The following is a 14,727-nucleotide window of genomic DNA, read 5'->3' as shown; positions in this document are numbered from 1 at the left end:
CTTTGCCCCGTGCATATATATTTTACTCTTTCAGTGATTTGAACATTGACTCCAGCTATTCATGGCTGGTCTCATAGAAGAAAGAAAACTAGCTTTCGAGCTTGGTGATCCTGGGGGTTCAGTTCTGGCCCCCAATCTCCTGTGCTGAGCAATCTCATCTAGTCCAAGTGTGACCTCTTCTATTAACGCTGACCTCTTTCTCTTCAGCTTCTAGCTTCTCTTTTCTCATTGATTCTCTGTTTCTAATTGTATTTCCATCCTGGGATGGTGTAGGGGCAGAAAACTTTTCCCTTCCCTCCTTCTAGGTTCTTTGGCTGGCCTAACGATTAAATTCACACAAGACAGACTTAACAGGAGAAAACCCAATTTAATTCCATATATACACGGGCCCCATAAAAATATTATACTTAAAGCAGTGATCAAAGCAGACAGCTTTTATACCTTTTAGACAAACAATAAATTTGTAAAGAATTGACAAGACAAAGAAGTTTGGGCTTGAGGTAGCAAATTAGTGATGAGATAACAAAGTTTGTTTATATTGCCATCTTGGCCCTATGTTCCCTATTGCTGGCGATAAGGATGCCTTCTACCCTCCTGGGACAGAAAGGATGCCTTTCATAGGGGAGATTTATTTCCTGCTTTTGGGAGACAAAGGAGGGTCAGAATGTCCTTTTTGTACTGGCTGTTTCTTATGTAACTTTAATTCAAAGTAATAAATATGTCAAAATGGCATATTTTGGGGTGGCATATCCTGCCCCCCTGCCCTTTTTAAAATTTCTTGCATAACTTTTATTTTAGCATTCACAGTTGAAAACACTTTTGCACTATAACAAAAAGTTCCCCCTGCTGTCAAAAGTCCAATATACTCAATATAATTGATGCTCTATTAGGGGTGAAATGAAAAGGTTAGTTTTTAATCTGAGGTTTTCAAGCAATAATTAATATTTCAAATAGACCAAGGCAAATTATATATTTGCGCACAAAGGGATGAAAGGACTAACAAAAATGTTACTTGCTTTGGGCTGGAATTTTAATACCGAAGCCTGGTTGTATCATGCCAATCTGAAACATAATTGGTGATTATACATACATGCATTTGGATAGCAAAACGTAAAGAACTAACTCTTCTTTAATACATGCAGTTTGGTAAGAGAAGTCTTTTAAAACACAGGGCACATGGGGAATAAAAAAGAGGGACTTGATGTTTAAAAAGTTGGAAACCACTGCATCTGTTGGAAGGATCAAGGGCTGTCACCAACTGTGAATCTCAGTGTTCTCATCTCTAAAATGCAAGTGCTATCTATTTCATAAGGAGGTTGTGATGATTAAACATGAAAATGTGTGTGAAGAATCTCTTCCTTAGTAGCTGCTTAATAAATGGTAGTTTCCTTCACTTCCCAACTGGATACTCTGGGATCACTATAAATCCAACGTATCTTGTACCAGTAAACTGTCTTTCCCCTTTAAATCTATTCGTATTTCTTATTTAATTTCCTGGCTGTGTTAATAATCTGTCTCCTTGCCTTCCCATGATCTCCACTTAACCCGAAAGCAAATCTCATCAATTTAGCATCATGATGTCTCATCCATTCTCTTACCTATTGCCAGTAATTGTCCTGGTATTTGGTTTCATAATCTTTCTCCTGGAATATTGCCCTTTCCTTTTGACTGCCCTCACCAGCAACAGTTCATTCCTCATGTGGCCCTGGATTACTTTCCTGGGCCTGTTGTAACAAATTACCATAAACTGCTGGTTTATAACAACAGAAATTTATTTTCTCACCTTCCTGGATGCCAGAAGTTTGGAGTGCGTATTACTGCATCCAAGTCGAGGTATCCGCAGCACTCCCTCAGGGGCTAAAGGGAAGAATCTGTCCCTCGCCTTTTCCAGGTTCCAGTGGCTTCCAGCGTTCCTTGACTTGTGGCCTTATTATCTTAATCTCTGCCTCCATCTTCACATCACCTTCTCTTCCATGTGTCTGTTCAGACCTCTCTCTGCCTCCCTTTTACAAGGATATGTGCACTTGCATTTAGGGGCCACACAAATAATCCAGGATGCTCTCTTCTTTTCAAAATCTTTAATGTGGTCTGCAAAGTTAACTTTGCCACATGAGGTAAAACTCATAGGTTCCAGGGATTAGGATGTGGATATCTTTGGGGAGGGGACCATTTTCCAGTTGTCACAGACCCCCTAAACCCCAGGGATTAATAACTTCATCTCCAATTTGTCCCTTACTTGTTCTTCTCAGCTACACCATTCTCTTTCTTTTTCCTTAAACCCACTCATGTCTGCCTCAGGGCCCTTGGCACTCAGTGTTTCCTCCGCTTAGATTTTCTTCCCCAGATAACTGCAATTCAAACTCCCCCGTTTGGATTTGCTCGGATGTCACCTTTTCATCAAGGCCTACCTGAAGCACTCCATTTAGAATCACATTTAGCCCCCATTTCATTCCTCTCTCTCTTTCTGCTTTAAAGTTCTTCATAAGACTTATTACCTTTTGACATAATATATGTTTTATTCACTTTTTTTAATTGCTTATTTTCCCTCACTCAAGTTTAAGTTCCAGGATAGCAGGGGTTTTTGCTTGGGTCCCCGCTGTATCTGCGGCATCTGGAATTTTGCCTGCTATGTAGTAGATGGTCAACAAATGTCTGTTAAGTAAATGAATGAATGACTCATCCATAGTATCTCTGGAGTGGCCTTCCCAAATCCAGCTCATAAGTTCTCCCCATCATTAAACTGTTAAGGGATGAATTCTCTGCTTATGGACTGAAGGACAGCCTGCTAAATAAGCATGCCTGCCCACTTCTGTCTGACTGTACGTTGCCTTCCTAGCCTCACTTTCTTACGGCTTCTCCTGAAGCACCCTCAGCTCTCCCGCGCTTCTCTTCTTCCTGCTTGCTAAGCCCCGCACATACCCAGATGCCCCAGCTTCCTGTGACACCGCCAGGATGTGCTTTCTCCCTGTCCCCTGTCAGATCTCTCTCAGCCCCTCAGACAGAAGTAACCTCCATCTCCAACCTGCTCTCATGACACTTGACTTACGATTCTGTTATGGACCTGTGGTAGCTGTATCACAGGTTTATTTTCATCTCCTCAATTAGTATTTGAACTCCTTGAATAGTGTGGTTTTTTCTTCTTTCTCGTTTTTCCAGCCTGGTGCCGAGCCCATAAGAGACACTTAACAAATGTTTGCTGGATGAATGAATAAAGTGATTGATTAATTAAGTACTAATTTATTAACACATTGTCCCTAGCGTTTTCTCTCCCTGAAAACGGTATGTTTTCATAAAAGAAATAATTCGTTAAGAGGAAAAACAGGTTTATTGAAAAAAATTCCTGATCAGATCCTTCATATTTTTAAGCTGTATTACTATTACTAATAATGCCAATACAAGAAACCCCTTGAGGTGCGCTTAAACTCCATAACCATGGTAACTAAGGGAATGTGCTCATATCCTCATACTCTTGTTTGCGAGATAAAAGTGCAGTTAGAAATTTAATGTTATAAACGTTAAACACATTAGGAATTTTTTAAGTAAAGTGCATTCTGAATTTTTAATTGATAACGTAAGAGCAGAAATAAGCAAACCCTTTATTCAACATTTAAATGGCTCAACGTAAAGCTTTGTTCTGATTTTTTTTAACACTGGATGTTATTTTAAAGCATTTTGATGTTAGCAACTGAGAAAGCTGATATTGTCAAATTCGCAAGACGTCCTTACTGATAACTGGAATGAAATGTAAAGCCTGAATTCAGTGTCATTCTTGGATGAGATTAGAATATTGTACATGAGGAAGTTACGGTATGGCTTATTACGACTCCTGTCTTGAGAATCTTCAGGTTGGAATCATTTGTCAAACATTTTCCATGATTAAAATAGGAATTTTTCGTGGGCCCACATATTCAGAATGGGAATTGCTGAGTCATATTTAGCTTCTGATACTTTAAATTATACTGGCTCAAATAACCTTAATCTTATCCTCAATTCTGCCTTCTTTCTCATATCCATCAGGGGCCAAGTTCTCTGAAATATTTGTTGATTCCTTCTCTCCACACTTTTTTGTCTTTTTTGCCAGTAACCTTACTGTACCTTATCGTTTTATAGACAGATCATTGCAGTAGCTTTCTGTTTCCTGTCTCAGTTCTCTCTTTCCTTCAGCTACTTTGCATGCTACCACCAGATTAATCGTTCTAAAATCGTATTACCACTTTGCACATAACAAAGTCCCATTGCCTTTAGGAGTAAGGCCAAACTCCTCCAAGTGTTAGTCCCAGGTCTTTGTTACTTAGGAGCAAGTTTTCCAGCAAGACCCTCTAGTAAAGCTGGGCTGATTTCCTCACATTTCTGCATCTATTTCTGTTCCTTTTGCTCTCATGCCTTTGTTCATAGCATTTCTTGTGCCCACTTGAATATTTTCATTTTAAGCCCCTCTAGCAGTTGTCAAGTGCTTCACTTATTTTGGCATTAAATTATATGCTATTTTGAATTGCAGTTTATACTTTCTTATATTTAAATATTGTCTCCATGTCTAGAATGCAAATTTGTTGAAAACAAGGATGAACCAAATGTTTGCTTATGAGTTCTTTGAGACATAGAATGTGTTTTTTAATAGAAAAAGGGATACATCATAAATGGTGATCATGCTCCCAATCTAGTCCCTAAAGGACCATTTAACCTATGTTGTAGCTGAGATATAATAGCACAGCATACCAGCATCTCATGGAGATGCGAAATACACACAGGAGGAGAAATCCCTGCCCTTTGTTCTTCCTTGGGACCTACCAAGATCAGCTTAAGTGAAATACTGAAACAAGCCAATAGGCAGTGTGTCTCTGGGATCCTGGCACCCTCCCACCATCCATCCTGAACCCTCTGCTAACTTCATGGAGTCCTCCTCTGTGTTCCCTTAGGGGCTCAGGACCACTGTATTGCCCCCATTACCCCTGTGACATTTCCTCCTGGCCTCTTCTGCACACCCCCCCCCCCAAAGGGCTAGTTGCTCCAAAAGTTCTTCTCTCACCTGGTTTTCAATGAAAACTGCTGTCTCCTAATGCTGCTGATCTAAATTAGAAATTAATCCAATAATAATCTGATGCATTAAATTCATACTGAAGTGCAGGTCGCATGCCCTTCCTGTGTTAGCTTTTTTTTCATTTTGAAGAGGCTGACTTTTAACAATAATTGCTGACATTTGTTGAGCACCCATGTGTCTGACCTCTGCTAAGTGCTTTAGAACAATTTTCTTTTCTCTCTCTTTTTTTCTAGTTTCAAGTTTTTATTTTAATTCCAGTCAGTTAACATACAGTGTAATATTAGTTTCAGATGTAGAATTTAAGTGATCCATCACGTACATACAATGCCCAGTGCTCCTCACAAGTGCCCTCCTTAATCCTCATCACCTATTTATCCACCCTCTATCCACTTCCCCTCCAGCACCTCTCAGTTTGTTCTCTATAGTTATAAAGTCTCTTTTCTGGTTTGCCTCTCTTTTTTCCCCACTATGTTCACCTGTTTTGTTTCTTACATTCCACATACGAGTGAAATCATATGGTATTTGTCTTTCTCTGACTGACTTATTTTGCATAATATTCTGCAGCTCCATCCATGTTACTGCAAATGGCAAGATTTAAATCTTTGTTATGGCTGAGTAATATTCTGTTGTATGTATATACCATATCTTCTTTATCCATTCATCAGTCAATGAACATTGAGGTTCTTTTCATAATTTGGCTGTTGTTGATAATGACACTATACTATAAACATCAGGGTGCATGTATCCCTTTGAATCAGGATTTTTGTGTCCTTTGGGTAAATACCTAGTAGTGCAATTGCTGGATTGGAGAGTAGTTCTATTTTTAACTTTTTGAGGAACCTTCATACTGTTTTCCAGTGTCTGCACCAGTTTGCATTCCCACCAATAGTATAAGAGGGTTCCCCTTTCCCTGCATACCCGCCAACAATTATTGTTTTCTGTATTGTTAATTTTAGCTGTTCTGACAGGTGTGAGGTGCTATCTCATCATGCTTTTGATTTGTATTTCCCTGATGATGAGTGATGTTGAACATTTTTTCATGTGTCTGTTAGCCATCTGGATGTCTTCTTTGGAAAAATGTCTATTCATGTCGTCTGCCCATTTTTTAACTGGATTATTTTTATTTTAGGTGTTGAGTTTGGTAAGTTCTTTATAGATTGTGGATACTAACCCTCATAACAACCTTAAATGTGAAGGCATTATTGTCACCAACTTAAAGATGAGAAAACCAAGGCTTGAAGATGTTGAATAATCCACCAGGCTAATACATGAGAGCCTGATTTGTCTGATTCCAAAGCTGATAAACTTTATCAGTCATTGCATTACGCTGCCCACTAAGATAATTTCAAAATCATGTTAACAAATATTTACTGGTACTCACATATCCCAGTTCTGTACTAGCAGCTCTATTAATGCGATTTCTTATTTTTTTTGAAGAATAAGAAAACAAAGTGAAATTCTTCTGGCATTATAAGGGAAGGATTTCAAACTGCAAGCTGCCACCCAAGGGACAAACTGGTTGACACCTCTGTGGTCAGCAACCTAAATTATCCACAATTCCTTTTCTCCATTTCAGAAGCCATAGATTTACCTAAAGCTCTAAGCATTTTTGGGCTACCTGAACAGTTCAGCTTTGTGTAGGCAGGAAAAAGAAAAGAACAAATAGTTACTTGTACATAAAAGCTATTTGTAAGTCAGCTATGGCCTGTATTATGTAACATCTTTCCTCCATCCAACCTCTTCTCCCCTCCACCCAAAAAACATGTATGCACAGCACTTAGCACAGTAAAAACGCTTTTATTGAATTTAACTGATAAACACTTTTTATAGATTCTTTTAAAAAACTATCTTTAAGGATGCCTTAAGTGTAAATTGGTTTTCCTTTATTTTTATTTGTAATTCATTAACAGTACTTATGTATTTGAAGTTTGGCCTTGTCCTTCAGGAATAATGAATTCTGCTCTGATCCCATCTAAAGGGACTCTCAGCAAGTGGAAACAAGGCTCTTAACAGGCTGTCTTTGCCTTTTGATAGGCACAGTCACTGGCCGCATCACTTTCTACCAGACAGCTGTTGCGGATTTCTCGTCGGCTGTCACAGTACCCTAATGAAAATCTTCACAGTGCAGTTATGAAAGCCTGCCTTTCCAGGTAACCACGTTCGCCTTTCTCACTGAATTCAAGTTTCTGGGTCTTTGCTAAAACAGTAACAGATGTTTAATTAATAGTACCCAAGGTCTGGAGAAAGTATTGCCTGAATATGTAGCTATTTCAAGCTCATGTTCAATTAGAACCCATTTTATCCTACTTAGGCATAACAACAATTTTAAGAGCTATTTTGTGGGTAAGAAAACTGTTTAAGTCACTTGCTTAAGTCAGAGAGTAGTAAATAAGTAAAAGTGGGTTTGGGATTTGAACGCTGGTATATGTGTCTTCTCAGCTAGTGCTCTTCACCATTACACTAAGCACTCCCCAAATTGGCCTTGGAATTTCCATGCTTGATAGTACTGTCCTGTTGCCTAAATTTAACAAAACTAATATTTTTTATACTTGTTTGGACATTATTATAAAATACTGGCTAATAGAATTTTCTTACAAAATCACACTTGCATGAAACTATTTTAAGAGTAATAAAAAGGGGGAGTGCCTGGGTGGCTCAGTCAGTTAAGCATCTGCCTTCAGCTCAGGTCATGATCCCAAGGTCCTGGGATGGAGCCCCGCATCGGGCTCCCTGCTTAGTGGGGTGTCTACTTCTGCCTCTACCTCTGACCCTCCCCACTGCTCATGCTTGTGATCTCACTCTCTCTCTCTCAAATGAATAAATAAAAAATCTTTTTAAAAATAAAGAATAATAGGGATTAGTAACAATACCCAAGAAGCCCAGAGATTTCTTTTAGACTCTTTTCATATGATCTGGCAATTATTTTTGTGGTGGTTATGACTATTCTCCCATTCATTCCTTGATATAAAAAAGGAATTAAAAGAACCTGTTTTCAGCTTAGGAGAATCTGTAATTGCTCTCTATCAATCTCCAGTTTAGATGACAATTTTTCTTACAGTGAAAGTAAGCTTCCTGTGTTGCAACTTAAATTTGTTCTCCTTATGGTGTATCCAGCTAAAATGAGGCTCCTTTCCAGTGTCTTTAGAATAATTTTTTTAAAAAACTGATAATTATGAGAAATAATGAAATTGGTTTTTCTTTTCTTTTAAGTAGAAAAATATTGGGCTTCCAAATGAAAATTAGAAAAGAAAATGCTTCAGTTGCTTATTTTTCAGGGTCATGAACTGAAAAAAATATAGACAGAGAGAGAGATTCATTACCTACCCAGGATTTTCTTAGTCAGAACTGGGGTATAGATATGTGTTAATAGAAATAAGTAGTTAATACTAAGCAATGTAAACAGTTTTGGAGCCTAAGGGGAAATAATATTTTGGATATTAGAATGAAATAATCATACTCAAAGCATTCTATAAACTGTTCCAAAGAGTAGACAGACAGTGAAAACTGCAATCCACTTTGAGTCTAGTATAATTTTGATACCTGAACCCAACAAGAATAATGTATGAAAGGAAAATTACAAATCATGAAATAATCTAACTATATATATATATCTTTTTAAAATCATGAGCAATTTTAAATTATTTCAAGAATGTGAAGAAAGTTTAATATTCTATTTTTTAGTTCGCTCTATTAACATATTAGAAAAAAATTTTTTTTTAAATGAATAAAAAGGATTTGATAAAACCCAGCAACCAAACCTAAAAACAAACCAAATTCTTAGAAAACCAGGAATATTCATAGTAAACCATGGAGAGAAGGAATATTCTTCAATCTGATAAGGGGTATATACCAAAAATTTAGAGCAAACATCTTTATGTTAAATACTTATATTTCCTTTAGAGTTAGGAACAGAACAAGAATGTCACCTTTTTGTACTTTCAGCCAGTGCATTTGCCCAAAGTTATCTGATTGACTATGTAAAAAATTCAATAGAAATTATATATAAGTCATTTAGAAAAATAGAGTTTGGTGAGATTACTTATAAATCCAAATCAGTGACATTCCTGCATACTACTAAAAGTCAATTGAGGAAGTCTAATTATTTTTAAAAATAATCCCATTCAAAATAATAGTAGGAAGCTTTGAGCACCTAAGAGTAAATCTAATGACATATAATACTTTTATGGAGAAAAGCATAAATCTTTATTGAAAGTTGTAAAGGACTTAAATAAAAGGAAAGCTATACCATGTTCATGGAAGGGAAGCTTCAGTATTGTAAAGCTGTTCTACTCCAAATTTTCTATAGATATGATCTAATCAAATACTACTAAGGTTATACAGAATTTGACAAGCTGATCTCAAAATTGGCATGGAAAAAATAGCAAAGGAAATTTTGAAGAAGATTAAGGAGTTGTACTTTTTCTATCAGATAATCAGGATCTATCATAAAGCTGTACTCATTGTTACAGTACGATATTGGTGCAAGAAAAGACAAATAGTCTATTAGAATAGACTACAAAGACCAGAAACAGACCCCACACATCTGTAGGAAGTTAGTATATATCAAAAGTAGCATTATAAATCAGTATGGGAATGGAAGGACTTGTCAATAAATGATTAAAAATAAAAAATATCCATTTTATCCCATACAAAAAAGTAAAATCCAGATAGATGACAGAAACACTATAAGCCACTCTACAAGTTATAAGCCACAAACTAAGAAATGTTTGATAAGACTTGTAATCACAAAAGGATTAGTATTCAGGGACTGTAAAGTATACAAATTATTGAGATGAAAGAATCAACACTAAATGGGCAAAGGATGAATAGGCATGCATACAAGTTAATTCAGATGACCAACAAACATTTGAAAAGATGCTCAATTTCATTATTAATCAGGAAAATGAGATTTAAAACAATAATCAGCTATCATTTCATACTTTTATAATTTTTACCTGTAAAAATTAACATTTTTTGTGAATAAAAGAAAATGGAATTATATTACTGCTGTTGGAATGGAAATCTCATCACTTTGTGGTTATCTCACAGTATCTTTATGCCTAAGTATATTAATACTCTTTGATTTGACAATTCTGTTTCTTGATATCACCTCAGAGAAAGACTTAAATGAATGGATAAGGAGGCATGTGTAAGAATGTTCATGGCATCATTGTTTGTAACAATGAAAAATTGGAAACAGTAGGGAATGACTATAAATTCACATATTTATATAATGTGATACTAAACAGTCATTAAAATGAAGTAGATCCGTGTGTATCAATCATGACAGTTTAATATCAAGTAGAAAAAAGCAATTTGCAAGAGGAGATTTGGTATTATTGCCATTTATGAAAATGTTAAATACAACAAAAATGCAATATATATATATATTTTTTTTTTTAAAGATTTTATTTATTTGAGAGAGAGAAAGTGAGAAACAGAGCACAAGTGGAGGGGGAGGGGCAAAGGAGAGGGAGAAACAGACTCCCCATTGAGCGGGTAGCCCAATGCGGGACTCGATCCCAGGACCCTGGGATCATGACCTGAGCCAAAGGCAGATGCTTAAACGACTGAGTCACCCAGGTGCCCCAATGCAATATATTTTTAATTCATACATGTATAGCAGAATAAAAATATGGACAGGAGAAATACACACCAGTTTAGGGTGAGAATTACCCAGGAATGGAGAGAGATTAATAGAATGCTTAATAGTCTCTATAATTTTCTATGTGCTTGAAATATTTCATAGTTTAAAAAAATTTAAAAACTTAAAATTACTTCCTTTTCATACTCATAAATATTTCACTGTATTAAATAGCTAACTTTTCCAGTGTTATCAGCTGACCACATTAAACCCTGTTTTGTTACCACCCTATTACACTTTGCAAAAAGTGAAACAGCTATCTTGTTTATGCATTATCTGTTGACTTTAGCAAGCCTACAAACTCAAAAACCTTTTTTACTAACCTTCTATTCATGATAGCACAATCACAGAAAGGAAAAAAAATCTATTGCTGCATAAAGTTTTTTTTTCTTTTTTTAATGACCTCATTCCATATTGAAGCAGTGAAAAGAAAATTGAATGACGTCTGTTCTTTAGCAAACAAAATCAAAAGAAATTCTCTAGTGTTAGTTTGTTAAACATTAAATTTATTGAATATTAGCTTGGCTTTTAAAAGTCTTATTAATTTAATTTTAAAATACTTTTCATTTATTTGTTTATGCCAGTTAAGTTCAGACTGGAACATTTCTTCATCTGAGGGAATGGTTCCCTAGTACCTCATCCTCATATCCAAAATATGTACACCAAGTCTTGGAGCTAGATGTATAATTCATTTTCTGGATAGTTGAAAACCTAAGAAACCAAAGGGAAGAAAGATTTTACAAGATGAGGAAGTTATCAGATATTTTATGTTCCAAAAGTTCTTTTATTATAGAAGCATTAACTAGAAGTTCCTGGAATGAGTTCTATTCCACTCAAGTATTTTGCATTCCATTACAGTATTTACTTACAGAAAATCTTGGAGTGACGATCCTTTAGCATAGAAATTTGAGGCAGAGGTATTAAGAATTAGAAATGAAGATTAACTGTCTCTGACATTGAGGTAATGGAGAAATTTTCCCATTCACCAAAATACAATATTTTTCAAGAATTCCCTTGTGACATAAAATTAATGACATCTACTTTAAAAAAAACATTACTGTTCAGTGTTTTAAGGCTATAATTTAAGAAACCTAGATCTTCTTTAGGTTTTTCTGTTATTCAGCTTACTTTATAAGTCTGGCAGATCTGAATTATTTTAATGGGGCTTTGAAAAATGTTTGGTTCCATTTATCTTCCAGATATCTTGGTTACATTAAGCATCTTCAAACATCTGAAATTTGTTAAAAAATTTTATATGCCCTATTTCCTTTTAAGTACTTCACATGTCTGAATTAACAAATAAAACCTTCCCAGAAAAGTAAATTACTCACAAATATAATAAACTAACTTTATAAATAGGATGAGCCATAAGTTGTCTTAAATATTCCAGTGCTGTTTATAAACTTAAGATTTAAAATCACAGGTATCAATCAATTAATTAAGTAATTATACACTCTAAATAGAAGTCAAAGGCTGTCTGATAATCCCTGAGACCCACAGTCTTTTCTCCCACTCTTACTACTAATAGCAACACCCATCTTCCCAGCACTGGTAATTTGGGAGCATCTCCTATCCTTACTCTAGCTTCTCATGCTACCATCTTGAGAAATCCTATCTTATTCTTTAATCCAAAGATCGTATCTCACTTCTGTGACAATGACACAGTTATTTGAGTTGGCTTAGGGTAACTACTTCTCTGTTTCTGTGTTTCCCATAATATGGTTAAATCTTTCTTTAGTTTTTTGTTACAACCAAGACCATAGAGACTGGAGACTTTCCAATTCTATTTTTGCTGGTAGTAAATGAATATAATGATGATAATGATTTTTAAAAGGCACTATGATGCTCATGATGATAAATACCCTTGAAAACTTTACAGTAGGATATGTATTTGTTTGTGTTCTAGGAAAGTAGGATAGAGCGATATTTCATTCCTTTACTCACTTATTTTACAAAAGGCCACAGAAGGAGAGGAAAAAGCAAGTAGAAAATATCAGTGAGCAATGGAAAAAGAAGCCATTAACTAGAAAAAATTAAAACCTAGAAAAAATTAAGGTTGACCTCATACTACCTGACATACTTTCTTGTCATTTGTGGGGTGAGTCAGTATCTTTTAAAATATAAAATCTAGAGGTAAATATATTTCAACTTCCACACTACTTCTGATTATTTGGTAGTGCTGTCTGGGTGTGAGGTTGAAAATAATTCTGAAACATGTTCAATCTCAGTAGAAAAGAGTATCACATTGGCAAGCAGTGTCTGTCACTGACATTGGAAGGGAGGCATACATGCCTTTTTTGCAGTTCTCTACAGGCTTTGGAGGACAATCTAGAAATGTTCCAATATGGGGGCAAATGAGGATGTGTTGAGAGCAGACTATATAGATGTAAGGGGTTTCTGGGAATAGCACACAGCCTAAGCTTGAACGTGGTTATTGTCAATCAAGGTAGTCTGACAGGAAGTAATGGAGATGCAGCTGCAGAGCCAGACTCTAGTTTATGGTATAGTGGAGAGAGGCAGGTCGGGCGGGCATGGTGCCAAGACAAGGGCTCAGGAAACAAGATAAAAGCCCAGCTATTGGGTCTGAGAGATAAAGTGAGGCCTTGGTTTTAAACAAGGCAACAATCTAAGAACTATGATGAAAGGTCAGAGATGAACAACAGTAAGTCTTACTTGATGCTGAACTGTTGAGCTACTGACCCAGAGTGATATAAATCCCCCCATCATAGCCTGGAACCAAAATGAGGAGGTAGTTGGGAGATAGGGTCAGCTACGTAAATTCTATTACAGAGAGGAAATCCATCAGTTCCTCACACGCTCATTCATTTGCCTTTTTGCTTACACCAGCATCTCTTTTATTAGAGCTTATACTCAAGGCTGATTCTAATCCACCATGAAGGATTTAGAGCTATGGAAAACCTAAGTTAGAAGTGTGATGTTCTTAGTATGTTTATCATGGCACATAGTGGTTAGTTTATACTAGTATAGCACAGGTAATAGGTTAAAAATCATTTCTGCGGGCTCACTTGGGATCGTAAATTCCAGATACAGTTTTATTTGTGTGGGTAGGAAACTCCATTTTCATTAAGCCCATGATGTTCATACCATCTATTTGTAAATGAAGAATGCCTCTGTCACTCACCAGATTGTTGCTTTGGCAGCATATGTATAGAATACAGGCAGGTATATTTTTTAAATGGAAGGGAAGACCAAGCTGTATAATCCTAAATTGAATAATTTGTGTTAGAAAGCAAACATCATTAATCCACTTCCACTAATTTGAATTTCTGATTGCCAAGTTGGAGCCAGTTAAGGTGTTATTTTATCTATTTAAGAAAATTTGATAATCCAGTTAAACAATTAAACAAGATTTGTTAAGTATACTAAATCCATTTTAAAAAGCAAATCATTTTAAGTCTTGTCCTGTAAAATGTTGTATATACATGAATACTGCCAATTACATGTAAGTTTTATTAAAGGAGATAAACAGATATTCATCTTCACAGGTACTTGAAGTTTATATTTATTTCAAAATTTTTTATTATTTGGATTTCACAGCTCAAGACTGAGCATCCTTAATTGGTTGTCTTGAGATAGAAAGAGAGTAAGAAGGAGAGAAAGAGAGAGAGAGTTTGTGTGTGTACGTGCCAAAAGATATTTAGAAATCACAGAAAGCTTTGACTTTATCATTCTGTCCTCCTGGCCCCATCAGGTTCTTACCAAGCCTTGCAAGGTCAGCATTAGAAAAAAACCTGGCAGATGCTGCAATAGAAGTAAGTACTGATAATCATCAGGAACCAGAACTGGAGGATTACAAATGTAAGTATTTGACTTGTTTCTTTTTTTAGTGAAATAATTATTATCAAACATTTGTATGATTATTTTAATTTCAATAAAAAGTGGTTTTGTTTTCCATCTACTTTGTTTTATGTATTGGGTTGAAGAAATCAATCTTTTATTTATTTATTTTTAAATTGAAACCCACTTACAAATTAAATCTTAGAATATTTCCTTTATTTGCCTGGGTGGCTCAGTTGGCTAAGCA

The 14,727-nt window shown here is 35.8% G+C and overlaps 1 protein-coding gene across 6 annotated transcripts in view; it reads left to right on the top strand.

The window, feature by feature from the left end:
• The window catches only part of VWA8 (von Willebrand factor A domain containing 8), a 348,163-nt gene that overhangs the window by 126,431 nt on the left and 207,005 nt on the right, over nt 1-14,727 (top strand). For all 6 annotated transcript variants that reach the window (XM_032402933.1, XM_032402932.1, XM_032402934.1 and 3 more), the window contains 2 exons: nt 7,073-7,188; nt 14,395-14,501. In XM_032402933.1, coding sequence (XP_032258824.1) covers nt 7,073-7,188; nt 14,395-14,501 — 223 coding nt within the window. The remainder of the gene's footprint in view (nt 1-7,072; nt 7,189-14,394; nt 14,502-14,727) is intronic.

Source organism: Phoca vitulina, unplaced genomic scaffold, assembly GCF_004348235.1.
Source record: "Phoca vitulina isolate PV1807 unplaced genomic scaffold, GSC_HSeal_1.0 scaffold5, whole genome shotgun sequence".
Classification (NCBI taxonomy): Eukaryota; Metazoa; Chordata; class Mammalia; order Carnivora; family Phocidae; genus Phoca; species Phoca vitulina.
Note: the sequence above shows the minus strand (reverse complement) of the source record. Positions and strands in the feature narration are given on the sequence as shown.